This window comes from Pezoporus occidentalis, unplaced genomic scaffold (genome assembly GCF_034315485.1).
Source record: "Pezoporus occidentalis ecotype Australia unplaced genomic scaffold, CSIRO_AGI_Poc_V1 ctg72, whole genome shotgun sequence".
NCBI classification, from domain to species: domain Eukaryota; kingdom Metazoa; phylum Chordata; class Aves; order Psittaciformes; family Psittacidae; genus Pezoporus; species Pezoporus occidentalis.
The window spans coordinates 1,415,763-1,436,856 of record NW_026916072.1 but is presented as its reverse complement, the minus strand read 5'-3'; the positions used below and the strand labels follow the sequence as shown (position 1 = coordinate 1,436,856).

Here is a 21,094-nt window from a genome sequence, read left to right as displayed (position 1 = left end):
CACTTACACAAAATCATTACACATAGATTAAGTATAACCACGTTCTCATTTTCCCGTGCTGTGTAGCCAGCTAAACATTATAGCAATTACTTGGTTAAAATGAACATATTTCAGTGAATTTGTCCATTTTCTGTGAGAAGTTAGCCAGATTTCAAGTGTAACCAGGGCTAATTATCCTCTTAAGAAAACTATTTTATTTTTGCTCAGATGTTCAGCACTTCTGGTTTCCCTTTGAAATGTTGATCTATCCACCAAATTAATTGTAAAATATTCATGTCCTAATTAAAACCAATTTGTGTTGCAGTTTGTCAGAATGAGTTAACAAGTAACTTTATTTTGTAGAGAGGAAAATGCTAATTAATGGTTTCCATTAGAAAAATGTGCAAGGAGGATTTCACTTCTGAATTTTCATCTCCTCGTGCCATCTCTGTTCTGGCAGCAGGGACATTCTTCCATCACCAGCACAGGCATGCAAGGGGCTGTGTAACCTCTGAAATTGTGCAGGTTGAGGTGGTTATGCTAAGGATTCTGAGCAGCAAACAACTAAGCAGCTGTTTTATGAATATCTTACACAATCAGGTAGCAAGATGGGTTGATAATAACTTCTTATCGCTGCTAGAACACACCTGACATCCCACGGGGACTTTTGGAGTCCCACTTCTGGGCTTTTATGGTTAATTAACATCTCTATCTGCATTGTACAACCAGATTGCTCCTGAAGAAAGAGGTATTAGTCCTTACGTTACAGCTCCGTTTAAAAATGTTTGACATTTGAAGAAGTGCTTGTAGTCGGATCTCACCTCCTTAGAAGAGAGTCAGTGTGCCTGGTTACTGAAATTAATGAGAGCAACCATTTTGGCAGGACAGGTTTTGTAATCCTTCTGAAGAGCATCATACTGTATCACTGAGACAAGAGGTGCTCATACATAGGAACCCCTCTGCTAGCTCTCACTGCAGCGCCAAAGTGTTTCTTTTATAAAGTATGCCCTGTTGCACCAGTGTTTGGATCACAAATCTTTCCCTGATTCATTAGCATTTCATGCTGCAGTGCAAATCAGCTCCTATTTTAAGGAAGTCTTTTGAGAACTACTTCTTTTTGTACATATAAAAAAATCCAGCCTTCATATAAGGATGTTATCTGTCTCCATCTTAAAGATGCAATAAAAATATTGCATTGAACTGCTTTATATAGAGCTTTGGAAGTAAATACTGGTGGAGCACATGTGAGAACCTAGGCTGCCAGATCATTTCAGTTTTTGCTCTTTCTGTGATATGAGGGCTTTTCTTTCCTTCTCTCTCTTTGTGTCTGTGTATTGTTCTTTTCATTGTGTCTGTATATTGTGTTTAGTTTTATCTGTTTTCAGTTAGAGAACTGTTCTGTTTAGCACACAGTTTGAAAGCCCAAACCAACTTTATCAACTTCCACAGATAAGGCCATAGTATATAGAAATGCATGTGGAACACAACAGCGTGCACGTTCTCAGGTTTCTGCCATAGTAAGAGTAGAGGATGGCATATTGTATAAAAGCAAATGAATCACAGCTCAGGATTTCAATCTATGGCTGATTCATAGTCAGGATAAATTGAGGTCACCTGCAGAGACTACTTATGAGGAAGTGAGAGGGGCTGAAGTGGTAAAACAGCTGCATAATTCAGGGAGGTGCCTTAATCACTTTTTTGACATCACTATTATTTACCAGGATACAAGTCCAGTTCCATTTGTTACATCCTTTGCAAAGATGGGCTATATGTTTTATCTTGTTTTGAAAATACATCTGTTTCTGTCAGGGAACAGAGCCAATAAGAGCACAGAAATTAAACATTTCATTTATTACCGAGCAGAGCTTTCCATCAACTTTAGCATTAAAGATTTCCAGTAAGTTGGTGGGAGGCTGGAGGTCTACATGTCTATTAATTTTATGTCACTGTGCTTAGGCTGTTGCAAGATGACTCTCAAAAAACTTTTCTTCCAACTTCAGGAGTAAGCTAGGTGGACAAACAGGAATAGATGCTGATTTTGTCAGGATGTAGCACATCTGTTTAACAGCTGTCAGTAATATATATATATATCCTTGAAAACCACATTTACAATCTAATTGAACACTTGGTACAGCAATGGGTGCTGGAGAGGAATAGGTGAACAGATGCCAAAAGACAAGCATGACATTTCAGCAGCTGGATATGTGCTGTATTTGTGGGAGTAGTCTTCCACCAGACTTACATGGCAAAAATACTTCTGGAAGAGGCAGCCTTAGTCCTGGTTTACTCTCTGCAGCGTGGTTTGCATCTGTGAGATGCTGGGAGCCTGCCTCCCACCAACACTGCTGAAAGCTGATCTTCAGCAAAGCCTAGTGTATTTACTACCAAAGGCAATTTCGGGTCTCACCACTGTTTGATCCAGAAGGAATCAGGACCATGATGAGCTAGGCACTCTGGCATGCCCAATATTGCAGTGCTATGGCTCTTTCAGCCTTTTCTTGCCATCAGCCATTTCATGGGCACTGGCCTCCTAGAACAATACCCATGGCTTGGACATTGGCCATCACACTGGGTGGTAGGATTGGCAGCTTTTGGTCCATTATTGTTGGCATTATCAGTTGTACAATACAAGGGAGGTAGGTTCTAGTGACAGACCTGAAAGTAGGAGTCCCTGTTGCTCTTAATCTTGAGACTTCTTCCCAAGGCTGATCCTTAAACTAAAATATTCCTTTCCTACTTTTGTAATTCTTATTGCTGAGGTTGTAATCCTCTGGGCCAGCCTAGGACCCTGTTTCAGGAATTGCACCAAGGGATCCTTTGGCCAAGTGCCCACATCAGTCCCTTCCAGCCAGGTTCCCTGTGTTTGCTGCTACACTTTGAATTCTCCTCAACTTTATTGTTTTCTTCCTCTCTTAATAAACCCTTTTCTCTGTTTTTTTTTCTCTTTTCTTCATCCTCCCATAAGTCTCTTTAATAATTGTTATCTCCTAACGATATTAATTTTCCAGCAGAAAAATGGATTTCAAGATGACTTTTTTCCTGTTGTTTTTATGCCTGAGATGTAAGCGAACAAACCGGCCTTGAACACCTTATGCCTCTTCCTTCTTTCCAGACAAGCTCTGCCCATTTGGCTTTAGCAAAGAAAAATGTTGTGATTGCTTTTATCTCTAATTGCTTAACGTCAAGCCATGTGACTTCCTCATCTTCACTACGAGGAGCCTTCAGTAAACTGCCTTTTCATTTTCACAGTCTGTCCCAGTGGAAAATATGGGAAGAACTGTGCTGAGGTCTGTCAGTGCACCGAGAACGGGACCTGCAATCCGATTGATGGAGCATGTCAGTGTTTTCCGGGCTGGATAGGGCCGGACTGTTCTCAGAGTAAGCAAAGGGTTATTTTTCTATCTCCACTTCTAAAATAACAGATTTTCCTGTTTAGTGTTTCCTGAAAGTTAAAGACAGCTTCTGGGAAATCCCTGCAGTATTGGAGCAGCCAGTGCCTTACTCTCTTTATGGCTTGTTTTGTTTAATTAATCTAAGTTAGCTTTGGCTTGAGTTAGTTTCTGCATTTGGAATTTGCAGAAGCTGTTACTAGCTGCTATTGCAGGAAAGGGAGGTCACAAGCTCTTATCAGAGAAGAAAGCTCTGTGTGCTCCCTTTTAATTTCTAGTTGGATTCCCTTTCATTTATTTTTGAAGGAACTTTCTTTCAGCTATTGCATTAGGAATTATTAACGAGTAAATGTTTGCATGTACCAGGCCCCCAGAAGTGAGAAATTAGGCAGCCAAAATATTTCTATTAAATGTAATTTAATTGTAAAAGTCAATGTGGGCTTGGAGGGATGCAGGATTTCTTCTAGAAAATTGCCCAGGTAGAAGATTGGCATTTGCTGATCCCAAAGTGTCATTTCCTGAGAGCATCCCTTAATTGAAGATAGATCACAGAGGGAAGCAATATCCTATCATTCAGAAATGTTACTTCATATTCTGGATACAACTAGCATATTAGACAGCATTCCAGAGGAAAATATATTAAACTCCAAGTGATAAAGTAGGAATCGGATAAAAACAGACGGCTGTAATTTTGCTTTTATTGTGTGTCTTCCACAGGCAGAATATTGCTGTCATTCAAAAACAGGGGTGAAAAAAAGACAGAAAACTCTACAGATTCCTCATTATATTTAGCCATGTAATTGGGAAATGACTGTTAGTCCTGTTAACCTTGAAAAAAGATGGATTCTTCCTACAGAGAGAGGCAGGCCAGTTCAGCAGCACCGATTTCCAGTTTAGCAGGCAGAAGGACCTGGCAAGAGCTGCTTTGTATTTTGGATGATCCAAGCGGGAACCTGGCTGTTTTCTTCCTCAGTTACCTTCTTGTAAAGAAAGAGTAAATCTCCCAACGTGAACCTGGCCTCACACCAGGCTCCTGCCAGCACCTGGCCTCGCGTACCTGGCTCCACTACTGAGCTATTTCAGTCAGACCTCCCTCCACACCAGTTAACCTGAAATGACCGGGAGATGGAGCTGCGAAGGAGATAATTTTAGCTCTAACTCCAGAGCCAGATGTGGAGACGCTAACAGCCCCTGCAGCTCTGCCTTACAAAGGCATTGTAAAACTATTTCTGGTTGCTTATAGCATGAATACTTTAGGCCAAACCCTGTTCAGCTTTACATTGTGTGAGTTCAGTGACCTTTTGTTTGACTGACATCACGGCAGGGCTTTTTCTATTCATTCTGGCTTTAGAGATGTCTGTCATATGCCAGAAACTTGTGTTTATTGTCAGAACTGGAGCCAATGGCATACATGGAAATAGGCACCATTTCTGTACTTTCAGGTTTCCTGGGAACAGTGCCTTATTAATTCATGTCTTTAATAGGAAGCAATGGGAAGTGCTTTTTAAAGCAAAAATATAGTTGTTATATATTGAAGGGTTATCATCATTTTAGATCTTTTAGTCTGGTGCTAATAACTGTAACTTACTGCATTCACTTTTGGAGGGAGGCTTAAAATAACTTTTGAAAATGTATTAATATTGTACTTGTTGAAGTATATAATGGACCTGGAGATTTTAATTTAGTATTAGGCCCATCAACAAAAAGCAGTCTGATTTGGTGGATGGGAATTCGTACTGTAAGAAGTTTTCTTTACATTTTTACCTGAGTAGCCCTCTATGCTTCAACAGAATGTGGTAATTTTAGTAGTTGATGGCATAGCGAAAGTAACCCCTGAATAGCTCTGCTTTATTATGCAAGAATTCTGGACTATCAAAAAGAAAATTAAATTACCTCCGTATCTTAAAACCCTGTCTAAACTGTCTTCACAGATAAAGCCAGTAAGAATAGAGAACAGAGAGTAATGTAGTGTCAAGGGTTGCTGTTTCAGTAGTTCTCAGAGCACATCTACAGCAAAGAGCTGATCCTGTCACCTGAACCTATACAGGGAATCCTAGAATGGTTTGTGTTGAAGGGACCTTAAAGCTCATCCAGTTCCAGCCCCTGCCATAGGGGTTGGAACCTTCCACTAGAGCAGCTTGCTCCAAGCCCCTATGTCCAACCTGCCCTTGAACACTGGCCAGGGATGGGGCAGCCACAGCTTCTCTGGGCACCCTGTGCCAGCGCCTCAGCACCCTCACAGGGAAGAGCTTCTGCCTAAGAGCTCATCTCAGTCTCCCCTCTGGCAGGTTAAAGCCCTTGGCCTGTCCCTACAGGCCCTTGTCCAAAGCCTCTCTCCAGGCTTCCTGGAGCCCCTTTAGGCACTGGAGCTGCTCTCAGGTCTCCCCTTCAGGAGCCTTCTCTTCTCCAGGCTGACCCAGCCCAGCTCTCTCAGCCTGGCTCCAGAGCAGAGCTGCTCCAGTCCTCTGGACTCACTCCAACAGCTCCACATCCCTCTTGTGTCAGGGCCCCTGAGCTGAATGCAGGACTTGCAGGGGGGTGGGTGGGGAGGGTCTACAAGAGTGGAGTAGAGCAGGAGAATCCCCTTCCTCAACCTGCTGGAAGAATTCCCTTGTGCCAGGGTTTGACAGTGTGGGTGAGGTGCAGGTTTGCACCTGGGTTTCAAAGCAGCCATTGGCTTGGAAGAACTGGTCATGGTCAGGGAATTGCTGCAGCCATGCCAAGCTCTGCAATGCGAAGTTCTGCCTCAGCTGGTGTCTCACAGGTCCTCCCTTTACTGCTGTTCCTTCGCAGCACTAACACACTATCATTGCTTTCTTTGTCAGCTGACAAATCTTTTTTATTTTCATAGCTTGTCCCACTGGTTTTTGGGGCCCTGATTGCTTTCATTCATGCAACTGCCACAACGGAGCAATGTGCAGCCCATACGATGGAGACTGTAGATGCACTCATGGTTGGACGGGGCTCTACTGCACTCAGCGTAAGCCTTTCAGAGACCCTGTTGTGCCAGGGAATCTGTCAAAGTATGTGCTGCTACCTCGTGTCTCTTCCAAGTATTGCAGTCTTCCCTGTAAAACCACCTTTTTGCTTGTGATACCTTCACATCACCCCGACAAAAATAGTCCTGAAGCTTTCCAAGGTGTCTTATGCCTTTGGCACTCGATAAAAGAAGCGCCAACCATTTAGATTATTGATTCATTGTCAGAATTTGCACAGTCAATGTCCCTGCTTGTTAAAATCCTAGTATATGTGGTCTTCTCATCCTATTAGAGCCAAATTATAGAATCATAGCTCTGTACAAAAGAGGAGATCAAATTCAGGTGAGCCTTTTAAGAAGGCTCTTTCACTTGCAAGTAATTGACTGATCTCTGGCCTTTCAGAGTTTCTGTTTAACCATCTTCTCTCACTTCTTCAAAATGCAGCTGATACAGATGGGTCAAGTTTTTGTTCTTCTGAAACATTTAAGAGGCAATTCTGTAAGATCTGAGAAACACTACTTCAAGAAAATTGGCTGTCGTAGTATCTCTGCATTTAGATGATCAAATAAATGTTATCAAACATACAGAGGCTGAACCTCCATAGATTTATAGGCTTACATATTTTGTACTGATAACACATCTGAGTTGGTGTTTCAGCTTCTTTCTCAGCCTTTCCTTATTCTGCTTCCTGAAAGGTTGCCCAGCTGCTTTTTATGGGAAAAACTGTGCCAACGTTTGTCAGTGTCAGAACGGAGCAGACTGTGATCACATCACTGGGCAATGCACGTGCAGGACGGGATTTACAGGCAAACAATGTGAGCAAAGTGAGTAGCAATGTGGCTTCATTTTTCTATTGCTCCAATGGGGAAGGGTATATTTCAGAATTCTTTGCAGAAACAGGCTCTTAAATGAGGTGTTGATGTCAGCAAGGCAGCAGCCCCAGGCACCTTATATAATCCATTGGGAGAAGGCAGCGTCTCCTGAATGCTGCATAGTCCTAGAATAAAGAAATATAGTGAATCCCCTGCAGATTAGGCCTTTCCATTCCAGCCTAAAGTTAGGTGAGGTAAAAGCAGATCAATGCACTCAGTGCTGACTGGATGTCGCCTTCCCAAGCAAGTTGTACCTAATTAATAGAAAAATGTAAGCTGCACCACAGAATCCTGGAATGGTTTGGGTTGGAAGGGACCTTAAAGGTCATCCAGTTCCAATTCACGATCATCTTTTCTTTTGCACACACTTGCACTCAGCAAAGCATGTGTCTCAGGACCAAGTTTGCATGCTCATGTGGGGGTTACACCTGGCATCACTGTAACTCTGTAAGTGCCCAACTTACTGTGAATTTGTGTGCACCCTTACTGCAACCAGAAATAAAACAGGAAACAAAAAAGTTCCATAGCAGACTCGCATCATAGCAGAATTTACACAAGAAGCTCCATTTATAATTTGACTTTGTACAAAGCCTGAGGTTTTCTATCCATACTGCAAATGTAATTATTTGTTCTTCTACTATTTAATTTAGAAGCATCCCTTCATCAAGGCTCCTTCTTTCACAGAATCCTGCTGAATGGGCAGTCACACTGCATTGCAGATGAAATGCCTAAATGCAGCTATTGTTTCTGTGGTACAGTCCAAAAATGTAGGCCTCATTCATTTTAAGTAGGCTACAGGCTAACACCAAAGTGAGCATTAATGGTAATAATTTCATTTTTCCTTGTTTGAGGACCTGCAGGTGGAACAAAGAGACATAACTTTAATACACTGCAAATCATCATACAGATACTAGCTACTGTTTATGACTCAGTATTAAATTTTGCCTGCTATAAGTTACTTGGAGACTGACATTGGGAAGGTATCATCATGCTATGCAAAACATTTGCAGTGACACACAAGAAGTCATATATTAAAACAAAGAAAGAAGAACCATAGGAAGGGTGCATGCATTCAGTAACGTGCCTTCTCCATAGAAGCAAGTAGGATGTGACAGAAGTTGTTTCTTTCAATTTATTATTGAATAGTGCCTGAAGAAGTATAGTAAGCTGCCTACAGATTTATTGTAATAGCCCATCATGGTAACTGTGTGAATAAATTTCACAGCTGGACATTCAATCATTTTGCCTTTGATAGAAATACAAAGACAGGATAGAAATTTTTTCTATATTAGGAACCCTAATACAGAAGCGGAGCAAATCACACCATTCAGATTCTCAATTCTGTAATTCCACCTACAATGTTATATTCACCTTCTAGCCCTGGTAGGGATAAGTATGAAAGCATGTGAGATTTATTTGCTGAAAGTCTATTGTGTTCACATAGAGGTACATTAAAACTTTGCTTTCCAACCTCCCCAAATACACAGAGTTGGTGCAGAATGCTATGCTCTTTCAAGATGTTGTCTACAGCTGCTGAGCTCCTGCCCTGTTAAATTCTGTACATGTGATGTGTATTTTTTAGGCTTTTAAAGCTTCTGTACCTATTATTGGTTTCATCCTCAGAAAGTCATATATGACTTTTCCAGAAAGTTATAGTTCAATAAGTAATACCCCAAACTGTACACTAAGGACGTTTATCTCCTGCTTTGAAAGATTACTAATCCAACACCAGGGTGTTATCCTAGAGACACTGAAACCAGGGAGACTTTTCTACTGACTTTTCCATGGCAAGCATTTCACTCATTCCTGAAATAAAGAGTTCTTTCCAATCTTTTCTTTGGCTTCCCAGAGTGCTCACCGGGAACATTTGGTTATGGTTGCAAACAACTATGTGAATGCATGAATAATGCTACGTGTGACCATGTCACAGGTACTTGCTACTGCAGTCCAGGCTTCAAAGGAATCCGATGTGACCAAGGTACAGTGAAATTCTGCCTGTAAGATCTCTCTCTTTTTCTCTCTCTCCCCTTCCAATGATGTACTTGCTTTCAGGAAATAGTGTTTCAAAGATGAAATGCATGATTCAATTTACAGTGTGTTATGAATTACTTTTAACAGCGGCTCTTATGATGGAAGAATTAAACCCCTATACTAAAATTAGCCCTGCTCTTGGATCAGAGAGGCACTCAGTGGGAGCAATCATTGGAATTATTATTCTCCTTCTAATTATTATGGTCTTGCTGGCACTGTTTGTGTGGTATCGACGGAAACAGAAGGAGAAGGGCCATGACATGCCAAGTGTATCTTACACTCCAGCCATGAGGATGACTAATACAGATTACTCACTTTCTGGTAAGGGTCTTTTTATGTTAATCAAATACAGACTCACATTACTGTATGTTGGAGAAATATAAGCTTCTGTGATGTATAAAATGCGTTACTGAGCCTCAGAAATGTTACTTCTGTTCTTCTCCTGAATACTGTGATCATTTAACGCTTAACAGGGACAGGAAACCAAATATAACTGCTTTATATATGAAAATTTAGTTAATCTGATACAGGATATACCTAAGCAAGAAATATGCTGCATGGAATACATCAACTCCACTTTTTAAATGGGCTGCTATTGCAGTGCAGAGAAGTTTTCCCTTTGTGAAACCCTCAGAAGACTTTTTTAGCTTGAGGAATGGAATTGAATGGGTCAATCGTAAGGTTTTATTTTTGTCTGTGTTGCAGTTAGTGATTCGAGGCATCCTGTTTGCTGTCACTTCCTTCTGTGTGCAGCCCAATCCCCATCATCTAGGCAGCTGGTGTGGATTTTCTTCACAGGAGCTGATGAAAGCAGGCAAGAAGAAGAGGAAGGCTCTTTAAGATCATAAAAAATCATACTGACACCACATTTCTTGCTTCTTTCTATCTTCTGGTACTGCTATGGGGGACAGTTTTTCTCGGCAGATTGGGTAAACTTTGGAGGGTGAGATCTCCCTTAACACTGTCATTCCTCTGCCAGTCTCAGATAGGATGCCAGACCAAGAAATGGCTTCACCTCCTTCCTGTTTCCTCTGTTCCTACTGGGGGACATAGGGGGCTTTCCACTGAGCACCATTGACTAAACCCACATTTAGGCCACTCAGGCCTGTACTAGAGCATTCTTTCTTCTGAGAGCTACAAGATGGGGAAAAAAGCTCAGCCTTGGACTTGCTCCCATTGCCTCTTATTTTTTAATTTGGGCTTTGTAGGCTCTTGCTTAAGCCGCCCATTTGGGTAAGAAATAGATGCAAGTGCTGCCAGAGAGGGCTTGTCTGATCCTCGGCTAGTTGCCAGCACAACTTGGCCTGAAATTTGTCATTTCAATATCATTTGAAGAGCCAGACCACGAACATGCAAAAGGCAACTGTGGCACATCTCAGCAGCAGCGAGGCTCCGAGTGCCGAGAGAACAGATCGCAGCCACTGGCATGGAAAAATGTGCTGAACTCCTCAGCGATCCATTCCTTTCCTGTTGGCACTGTATCCATTTGTTGACAAAGCCTGCTACACCTCATTTATTGCTGTGCTTTTCTCATTAATGTATGTGTAACCCAGCATGCTTGAGAGGCACAACTTAGAATCATTGGAATAAGGAGAGGAGTATTGCTGGGAGTTCCTGACTGCAGGAATTGACCTCCTCCTTTCAGGCAAGGGAGGAAAAATCCCTCAGTTGTTTCTTCTCCGTGTTTTACTATGAATGGAGACTTCGCCACCAACCTGATGGTATCCCAGCCTGACACTGCACAAGTCCAAAGAAAGGTTAACTCTGAGGAAGGATTCTCTCATCCTTTGAAGCTATCACAGCCAGATGACTTTCCTCCTCTGCCACAGACAGAAAGCCACTGTATTTGAAGATGCTGGCAGCCCAGGACTGTCCTTGCAGGTTCTGTCTTTATGGGTAGTGCATCTCCCTATACAACATTCTTCACATTTCTTTCAGGGGCAGCCACCTATCCCAGAGCTCCTGATGCCACTTGATACTTCAGTACTTGAGCTAAAAACAGATATCTGGGGATGGCTGAATCCCTGGATACATCATAACTATCTGAGAGATCACATCCTTCAGCTGCATTGAACATGGGATCTCTTCTGGTGTTTGGGCAGTGACAATGAATTTAATTCTTGCCCTTGCTATATTGCTGCTCTGTGTCAGCTTAGTTTGTAAAAAACCTGAAGAACCAGGTCCTTGCAACCTGGAACAGCACAAGGTCAGTGGTGCTGTATGGGCTTTTCCAGAAAGAAATTGGATAATGGCTCCTTCCTCTTCATCTCAGGCAGTGATGGAGATGCAGAGACTGGGCCTTTTCTTCCTCCTTTCTTTCTCTGTGCAGTCCTTGTAGCAATATAAGTTTTATCATTCAGGAAGCTGCAGCTGAGTAGGGTCAGCCATCTCTGGAGGTCACGAGATCTTGGAGAGGAAGACTGAGTTAGAAATCACACTGCTCCATCTCCATCCCATTATAAATTGTCTGCAGGTATCAGTACTGTTTCAAGTTTTGGTCTGGTTTATAAGGGTATTTACAACTTCTAGACAAGAGCTTCTGAAAGCTCCCTGCCAAATTCTGACTGTTCTCCAGTGCATTCCCCTACTGAAACATTCTACCCATCAGTAACCTTCCCAGCTTTGGCCTTACTCTATGCTGTTTTCAGCCTTTCACCTCTGTAGAGCAGAAAGACAGAAAAGGTGCTGACATGCACCCATCAGCAAATGGAGAAATGGATACTGAGACAAGGCCACAGATAAGAAATAGAGGCTCACAGCATGGGTGGATGGCAACAGCACGTGTGTAAATGAGTGCATGTGTGCATTTGTGGGTTGCAGACCATGCTGAAGGACAGTAGCAATTACATAGAGGTAACAGGGATTTCAACCTTCACCTGGAGTTTCTTATGTGGATTAAGGGCAGAATGCTATGCAGATGTACTTGTCCAATTAATATAATCCTGGTTGAACCCATGGACTCCAGCAGAATTCCACCTGAGCAAAGACTGCAGTATCCAGTCCTGTACGGGTTGTACCACTATGGCAAGCCTGACCCATCACTGTTCTTTAGCTTGTTTACTCTTGTTAGGGTAGTCTTATTATTGTTGCTTCTGAATAGAGTCACATACAGAGATCCCTGGCTCCTGGAGGCAGTAATTTCTTCCAGCACATTAATTTATTTCTGGAGGATGTTTTTGGTCTTTACGTCCTCAGCTCTTCTGATGCTGATAATCCTTGCATGTGTGTGAGAGAGATTATAAGGGAGAGGAGCCCCCTGGGCAGCCCTTAGATTCTTTTGCGTTTGTGGATGAATGATGTGGCAGCAAAACAAACACTGCTCAGCAGCCAGTGGGAAAGAAAAACCATCCACGCTGGGAGAGCTCAACCACACAGCACATGGATCTGAGAGCAGACTTTCCCAAAAGAGCCTGAAATCAAAATGGGGCTCCCCAGCACGAGAACAGTACGCTGCACCCAGCCAAGGGTTTTAAAGTGCACGTTGTTTAATTCAAGGAGATGGGGACAGAAAGGAAAAGTATGCAGTGCTGGAAAGCTGCAGACACTTCTTTTCAGTACTTTCACAGAGACTTGGTTATGGACTGAGGTAATGCTTGAGGTGTTTTCAAAGTCTTAAACTCAGCCTATGCTGAGAGCCAAAACCTAAATAGAGCATCATGGATCCTGCACCCTAGACAAGGTGTTTACAGAAGTGATCTGCAGACGATAAGTAGTAGGAGGTGGCAGCAAACCTTCCTGCTTGGAACCTTCGGCCACCCCACTTAACACCCTGTATGGTTGGAGAAGATACCGAAGAAGAAAACAGTTCCATTTTGCATCTTGGGCTCTTTGGGTGTGTATTTCATGCAGGGTGCTTACTTATTCCCTGTCTTCATGGCTGGCCTTATGCCCGATTTCCACACCCCCCTGCCCTGCTGCCACTGCAGGGATGGGACCAGGGCTCTTGGTGTCACCACACAGCCCTGCTTGGAGCACAAGCTCACTCTTTCAAGTGACAGAGTGTCCTGGCCTTCATCCAGACCTCCTGGGTCTTCCACTGGAGCACAGCCTCAGGCTTGAGGGGCTCACAGCCGGGCTTTGCCATCATGGATCCCTTCCCAGGACTGATCTCCCCATGTTAACATTAACCTTTGGGCTTTTTCTGGTTTAATTTAAATCATTTCCTTTTTTTCTTAAGCATTGAAGTCTCTGCTTGCTCTTCAGAGCAGAATAAAATTCTCATCTTTGAGAAGAGAGAGGGTTTTGTGGGTTGTTTTATTTTATTTTTTAAACTGGGATCGCATTAGATTTGAATGTGATGTATTTCCAGCCAGCAATTATAAGAGCTTCATGAATAAATGTGTAGAAAATGGACTGTGCTATCAAGGTAAATCAGCCTGGGTAGGTACTTAACTATCGACCAAATGGAACTGTGTAGAAGGAGTAATGCTGAGTGTATGGTGCTGCATGCAATGAAGGAAGAAAAGATTTTTGGTGTTGCAGCCTTGTGTACGAGCCCAGGTTCATTAATTCAGCGATGTGCTACATAGTAGGACAGGCTGGTAGGCTTCTCCTTCTGCTCATTTCAGGTGCTCAAAACAAGCTAGGGCCAGATAAGCTGGGTGTGAACTTGTAATGTGTCAGCTGCCTCACAGGAACTGTCGGTGTGTGCCTTTATCTTGCAGCAAAGGCAGTGGACTGTGCCTCTTCCTTGGAGCTGGTCCTTCCTGCCTGCAGCTGAGAGAGGGCATTGACAGATAAGGGAAGGGGGAAGGCAGAGCTGAGAGCTGGTGTGACTCAGCCATCAACACTCACCTACAAAGCAGAAAGACATGGATTCAAGTGTCTATATTTAACTGGGAGCGCAGGTTGTGAGAAGGATGGATGAGCTCTGCTCCCCTGGGGAGCTGCCAAGCCCTCCTTAGCAGGTTCGAGGCTGTTTGTGAGCAGCTGTGTTTGCCATGGGCACACAGTGTTTGGGTTTCAGCCCCAGTTCTCATTATTTCAAGAGATATCTGTTTCTTGTTAATTCTACTGCAAATATCACACAGTGATAGTGAGGGGACATGGCAGAGCCCTGGCTGCTGTGCTGGGCAGTGGCTAGCTGAAAGGAGTTAAATGCAATGACTATAGCTCTGGAATCACATCCTAATCCGAGGTACTTTGTTAGCAGCAACCTCAGAAAATAGCTAGTACTAAAAGGCTCTGCACTTAGTACCACATAGAGCTGACCTCAGAAATGGCTCTGCACGTTTCAGCAGAAAGTAAATGCTCAGTCAGATACGTATGTGCCCGGGCAGTGTCCTCTCAGCTCTGTGCCAGAGCGGTTCTGGAATAGCCATCCTGCAGATAGAACCACTTATTCAAAATGGATATTTTGCAGTAAATTAAGCTAAATCTAGATCTCCACAAGATGTCAGCAAAGCAAAGTGCATGCTCACAGGAATGCAAACGCAGAGGGCAAGGAGAGGCTGATGGTGACTCCCGCAGGCAGTGCCGGCCAGGTCCATGTCCTTCCTCACCCATCGGCTGCCAGACATCACTGGTGATGGGCACAAACAGCCACCCCAGCACCTCATTACCCTTTCTGTGTGAAGGTGTTTCCTGTAACTAACCTTTCCACCTACAGTTTAAGCCCATGGTTTATTAAAACCCATTCATTTACTTCTTACAGGGCATGGCTATTCAAACGATGCTGCTTCTCCTCCTTTCTTCTGATGGTACCTTGAAATATTTATCAATTTGTTATTAAGCTGGAACCTGCTTGGGATTGATGTTTGCATTAGAAGTGCCAGTGTAAATATGATGCCTTTCTTGATAAATTAATTTCTTTGGTAATGTGTTGGTAAGTTAAAGTGAGGAAATAGATGAAATGTCTCTAAGCATAACACTGTAACTGCCCAGCTTTGCCTTTCAGTGCTGCAGCTTTCTGGTTTTCTAAGTCTTCACACAAAAAGCTATGTAAAATGGTTTGGACTCCTTGGTATGGTTATAGCACCTGAATTTCTAACATTAACTCCCTGTTTTGTGTCTAATTAATTGTTTCACAACTCCAAGGGTTATTCACAACAGTAGCTCTTACATGTGTTTAAGCAAGAAACTGTGTTGCAGACCATGCATTTCCTGAGTTTTGCATTTCTTCCCTCACCTGCAAAGCAGCTGGACTGCCAGGAATTACTTTTTAAGACCTTCAAAAAGATAACACTGCATTAATTAAATAATTTGCTTTTTCTACCCTGTAGTAATGTTAATAGTCCAGATTCACACCATGGTAATGCAGGATAGATTTCATCTGCAGATGTTCAGTAACAGCCAGTGCTCTAACAAATTGTTCTAAGCTAGATCATCTCTACCATGCTTTCAGTTTCTTAAGGATCATAATGGCTTCCAAAATACTTTGTGATGACTTGTTTTCTCCCCAGATGTATCTCAAGGTAGCGGCAGTGTACATTGCTTTTCCAATCCAAGCTACCACACTCTCTCATGTGGTGTGACTTCACGCTTCTTTACCAGTAATCTGGATGGAAACAGCTCCAGTAAGGTAGATATCATCCCACCCCACTGTAGCAATGTTCTTATCAGTTCAAGGAAATCAACCAAAGCAATGCCTGTTGGATCCTCTGGTCTGCCAGCATTATTTAAAACCCCAGGGTAGCAGCTCCTGACACGGGAGCTCTAACAGACACAAAAAGGGTCTGCTTTCTGTGTGTCTTCATAATCTCTGTGCGTGGTAACTGGAGTTCAGCACATGCCTGTCTGGGTCAATAGTGCTAGGTGTCTAGCAACTGTAAGGTATGTTTGCTTCTCAGAGAAGATAGATAACTAGAGTAATTATCCATTAATGTAACAAAAGTAAATCAATGCAGCATTAAGTCAGTAAATCTAACTTTGCTTTGTTTCCCAGATCGGTATACACACAGATTCCCTGCTGACACAGACAAGTAGATAGATGCAAGAAGGTACTTAGGGTGCTTCTGAGCACTGTTCTCATCCAGGGGCATTCTGAGAGCTATTCAGACTGTATTGCTCAAACATCCGAGAGTTACTTACCTCATGTGTCTATTGATTCCCTAGGACCATCCATGGACAACACTGTCACTCGATTCACCATGTTAGCAATAGATTCAGATACAGGAAGTAGTAAGACAGCTCTTCCTTTTAGAGTCTTAATAAGCCAAGGTGGGGCAAAGGGTAGGGGGCAGAGGAAAAAAGGAAATGCATTTAATCCCATCAAGGTTGTCAGCTTTAAAACTGATGGTACTTGCAGGCTGTGTCACCTTAATCCAAATGTAGCTCTGTTGACTGGAAAGCCATAAGAACAAGATTAATGCAAACAAAAAAAGACACTATTGGTTGAGACAGGGAATGCAAAACTATTTCTCCACGTGCTCCTGTAAGTCATTCCTTGGTTATTAAAAGAAAAACTCATTAAAATGTAATAAAAAAGCTGGCTCCAGAGATTTCTCAGAGAGAAGTTTAGACAGATGTGTAAATACATTTTCCAATGTAGGTGGTCCCCTTGCATAGTGCAGTATTTTTCCCCAGATTGGAAGTGCAAGCATTCATAATGTCAGATTCAGGATGAGCACCAGGAGTGTGGATCTGGAGCACTAATCCTGTTGCAGCAGTTTAGATGAATTCAGAAAAGGTCAAAGCAAGCACCTACCCTGATTTCCCAGCCTGCAGTGCCATCTTGTCACAGAACTACTTGAAATACTAAGCTGCAGAAAAGGTTTAAAACCCAAGTGGTGCATTTTGAGCCTGGAAGCTGCTCACCCTGCTGTAGTACTGTTACCAGCAGTCAGTCAGATCAGGTTGTCCTGATCTGGTATTTTCAGGGCACTTATCAAAATATATGGCCTGTAGATCTCCCACCATCTTACTTATTCATGAGAATGCTTTACAGTACTGAATAGCTGAGGATGGCCAAAAATAAGCTGCTTCTGCCTGTGCAGTTCTCCAGCCAAGTAAGACAAAAGAGCATCTAAAGCCCCTAATGGCTGCCTTAACGAGTTTCATTCCCAAATCAGTTTGCCTGGTGCCATTCCCACTTTCTCAGGGAAATGTGCACAAGGTGTACTTGGAGGATTCACTTCTTTCTAGTGCCAGCTGGGGTCACAAAGGAAGCAACACAGATGCAGGATGAGGAATCTCTGAACTGCTGAGCCAGAGCCCTGGGTATGTTTTCCTCCCTGTGCTCAAAGGAGATCATGCCTTGAGGCAATGGACTGGAGCCATTCCTCTATCACTTCTTTCAGAGAGACAGCTTGAGCAAGGTACAAAGACGGCAGTGGGGAGATGCAGCCGTGCTCCAGTTTGAGAAGGCTTTTTCTCTCTTGTGCTCCCCCTGCCCCTCTTGTCCTCTCTTTCTGTGTCTTATTTTGCCCTTTCTCTCCTCTTCCCTTGGTGTCCTTTCCACTCTGCTATTTTTGTGGGTTTTTTTCTTCTGTTCTTTTGTGTGTACCTCGCTGGGTGCGCGAGGTGGGTGAGGATGGCTGATAGCAGGAGCTAAAAGGTCCAGCATTGCACTGAGGACCACAGTTTGGGAGACGGGTTAGTCTTCATAGGAAGGGAGCGGAGCCAAGCCTTCCTGCATCTCTTCTAGGACCAGTGGGAGGTGTCTCACCTCCTCTTCTCCCCTCTGCCAGACAGACTTTTGGCCGCTGCTCAGGACCCTACGCATGTCCTGAAGGTAAAACCTTTGAAGTTGCTGAGAGACAAGTGTGAGTGGAGGCATTAAAACCCTCCTGGTGTATACAGGGGCTGGTTAGTTGTGCTAGTGGAGTGCTCAGACTGGAACACATGCAGGCAAAAAAGCAAGTGGGAGGATAAGGGGGAGCGTATGAAGAGAGACTAAAAAAGGCTTGGCTTCTTTTATCCAGCAAAATGAATGCTGAGAGGGAGTTTGATTGCCATCTATAAATACGGCGAGGTAAACACTAGGAGGGAGAAGAGCTATTTGAGTTAGATGACAGAGCTGGCATGAGAACAAATGAGGATGAACTGGCCATGAATGCATCGAAGCTGGAAATTAGATTTCTAACATCAGATCAGTGAGATTTTGGAATAGTTTCCCAGTAAGCCAAATGGGACAAAGAAATCGGATTACAGTTAAAATGGAGCTTGATCAGCCATCAAAGTGATTATGTGCCTGGTGTTTGCAGTAAAAGGTGGCTGGTCACGGGGACTCTGTGATCAAAGCCCTTCCAGCCTTATGTCCCTAAAGCCTGCTCCAGCTGCCGCAGGAGTCTGCAGGGCTGAGCTTTGTCTCTTGTGTAAGGTCCAGGAGAATCATCATTGGAGTTAAGGAGGAGGAACTAGCAGCACCTCACTACAAGTAAAGGCTTTTCCCATGTGAGTGAGCTTGCAAAGTCAGCTTGGGTGAAATGCTGGCCCTGCCAAAGTCAATATTTTACTATCAGTGAAACCAAAATTTGACCTTTATTTATTAGCTCATACAAGTAACTTTGGCTTTTATTCTTATGCCATGTGCAAGTAATAATGATGCCGCAAGGAGCATCATACATGAACTAGAGTGAAACTGTGCCACAGAATTACTGCACCAAAATTTTCCACAGCAGGCAGAGATCCACACTCACTCCATACCCGTGTCTTCACATCAGAGCTCTCATTGTTTGAGTTGAAGACCAGATTTTCAGCTGCTGAGAACCTGTTGTGATCAGAGGGAGGTCGGTGGGACCATTCACAGAACCACTCCCCATGCTGCAGTGCCAGCTCTGTGTTTGAGATTCGAATTGTGCATGAACAGAAGCGTATATCCACAAAAGGCTGCCAAAGCTTGTGAAGAATACTCTGTATAAAGCATGAGGCTGCTGCCCTGGTGTGTCACAAGCAAATGGAGAATTCTCACTCTGTGCCTTTGCAGAGCTTTTAATTCTACCCTTGCTCCCTACCGAAGGAGAACAGCATCACAGCTACAGTCCAGGTGCTGCTGGCTTCTACAGACATCATAAAATTCAATTGCTATTAGATGTCCTGAATGTTTAAAGCCAGCAGATCCCCATCTATTAAAAGAAGTTCTAAATTCTACCAAAGACTTCACATAAAATTAGAAACTGCAAAACAGAGGTCGCTGGATATGGTCTGACTGGATGTCACCCAGCTAACAAAAAGGAGTTCAGCTGCAGAAAGTATCATTAAAGTGCCTTTAACTAAAACTTGTCCAAGGAAAAAAGACTGCAAATACAGAATTGCTGCAGGGTGTTCAGGATGCCCATCTGAAACAGGGGCTTGGACCATGGAAACCTGAAGTCAGTAGTCAGGGAAATTGATGGCAAAGCTCTTACCAATCGCTGTCCTGGAGGATAAAGGAGGATGGAGTTCCTGCCAGCACTTCTTTACCTAATCACCACAGACTTCTTTAAAAACCCAAGCATTGACAAATGGCATGTTGGTGACCAGCTTGCCACCGGGATCCATCCAGCTATTTCAGATGGGCAGGTAATGATTTGGCTTTACTCATGCTAACACCTCGTTTATCTTAAGGGCAGAGTTGCCAGGTATGAGGTAGTTTTAACCAAACTGCTAAAATTAAAAGCTAGGATTTTTAGTGGATAAATTTACTATGAAGTATTTTTTCCTCCAGAAAAAGCAATTTTGCTTCACACTAAAAATGGAAGTATCTTGTATCGTAAAAAAAAAAAATAGAAGTTAACAAATTATAGCGTGTTAAGAAATGATGGTAGCACAAAGAGACAGCTATAATCACATTTCTTCCTAATGACTGCATTCTGAAAAACTTAGAAATGTCCCCAAATCATTTCATTAGAAGAATCAATTCTAGCCCATAGCTCTTCATGCCAAATTTTGGGTTTGTGAGCTGATTTAGAAATCCTGCAAAGCTACAGCTTTTAATAGAAACCCCAAGACTTTAATAAATGTGATTCAAGTGGTGCAGCTGGATTGGAAATCAGTGTCTGTGGATTTCTGGAGGTCTGGAAATGAAGACCAAGGCTGTGGGCTCTGCTGATGGAAACTGCCAGCGCCCTTCGTGAGGCTGCACTGATTTATAGGGACCGGGTATGGGGCCAGGAACTTCAGCTTCATTCCCCCACAGCCACGTTAAAAACCCATCTGCTTTTCCTCACCTTGCCATTCCTTGTTTGCTCTGACTGCCCCATCCACCCATCTCATGTATCTGGTGTCAGTGTTTGTGTTCCCAGCTTTGGGGAATTACAAGGAACTGCTGGACGATGAAGGAATGACTCCTCTGTTGTCAACTGGGAGACCCCGGATGCACAGTCCGTGCCAGGAGCAGGGATGTGCAGTCACAGCTACGGCTCTCAGGCAAGGATTGCCTCGGAAATCCTGCAGGCAACCAGCTTTATCCATGTTCTGTTCTGGGCACGTCCTTGAGGAGAGCGCCTGGTGCAAAGGTGCCCAATGAGCTGATGACACGTTACCTCACTGGGAATATACGGAGACAGAAAATGAGAAGGAACAGGATGAGGCACTAAGATGTAGCTGCCACTGCTCTGCTACTGCTGTCTGATGGGAGCTTCAAGGGCTGTGGGGCCACAAGGGGCTGTTGTGATCATTTGGCTTCACTCCCCACATAGTGCAGGGCACAGAACCACCTCTTTCAAGGGCAGTGCTGGTGGCTCTGCAGCAACAGGGTCTTTCAACCAGAGCTGGGCTTTCACATGGATTTGAAATGGGTTCCTTTCAGTGTGCTGGTATTAATCTGTCTTTGTCTCTGTGTGTATACCTCTATGTTTATGTGTTTGTATACATATGCACACATCTGTGTGTGTGTGTGTGTGGTTGGTGTATTTGCACTATTGCGTGCCCGGAATCTTTCTTCCAGGCTGGAGTTCAGCCCATTTGGAGCACAATTACGTGTTTG

General features: G+C 43.4%; 1 protein-coding gene across 11 annotated transcripts in view; it reads left to right on the top strand.

Moving 5' to 3' along the window:
- MEGF11 (multiple EGF like domains 11) overlaps positions 1-21,094 on the top strand; it is a 268,163-nt gene that overhangs the window by 231,155 nt on the left and 15,914 nt on the right. For 8 of the 11 annotated variants that reach the window (XM_062601762.1, XM_062601760.1, XM_062601763.1 and 5 more), the window contains 6 exons: positions 3,229-3,357; positions 6,220-6,348; positions 7,042-7,170; positions 9,068-9,196; positions 9,337-9,570; positions 15,651-15,769. In XM_062601762.1, the coding sequence (XP_062457746.1) occupies positions 3,229-3,357; positions 6,220-6,348; positions 7,042-7,170; positions 9,068-9,196; positions 9,337-9,570; positions 15,651-15,769 (869 nt within the window). Of the gene's footprint in view, positions 1-3,228; positions 3,358-6,219; positions 6,349-7,041; positions 7,171-9,067; positions 9,197-9,336; positions 9,571-14,902; positions 15,520-15,650; positions 15,770-21,094 lie in introns of those variants that run through there. The other 3 variants (XM_062601766.1, XM_062601765.1, XM_062601770.1) reach the window with 2 other exon arrangements.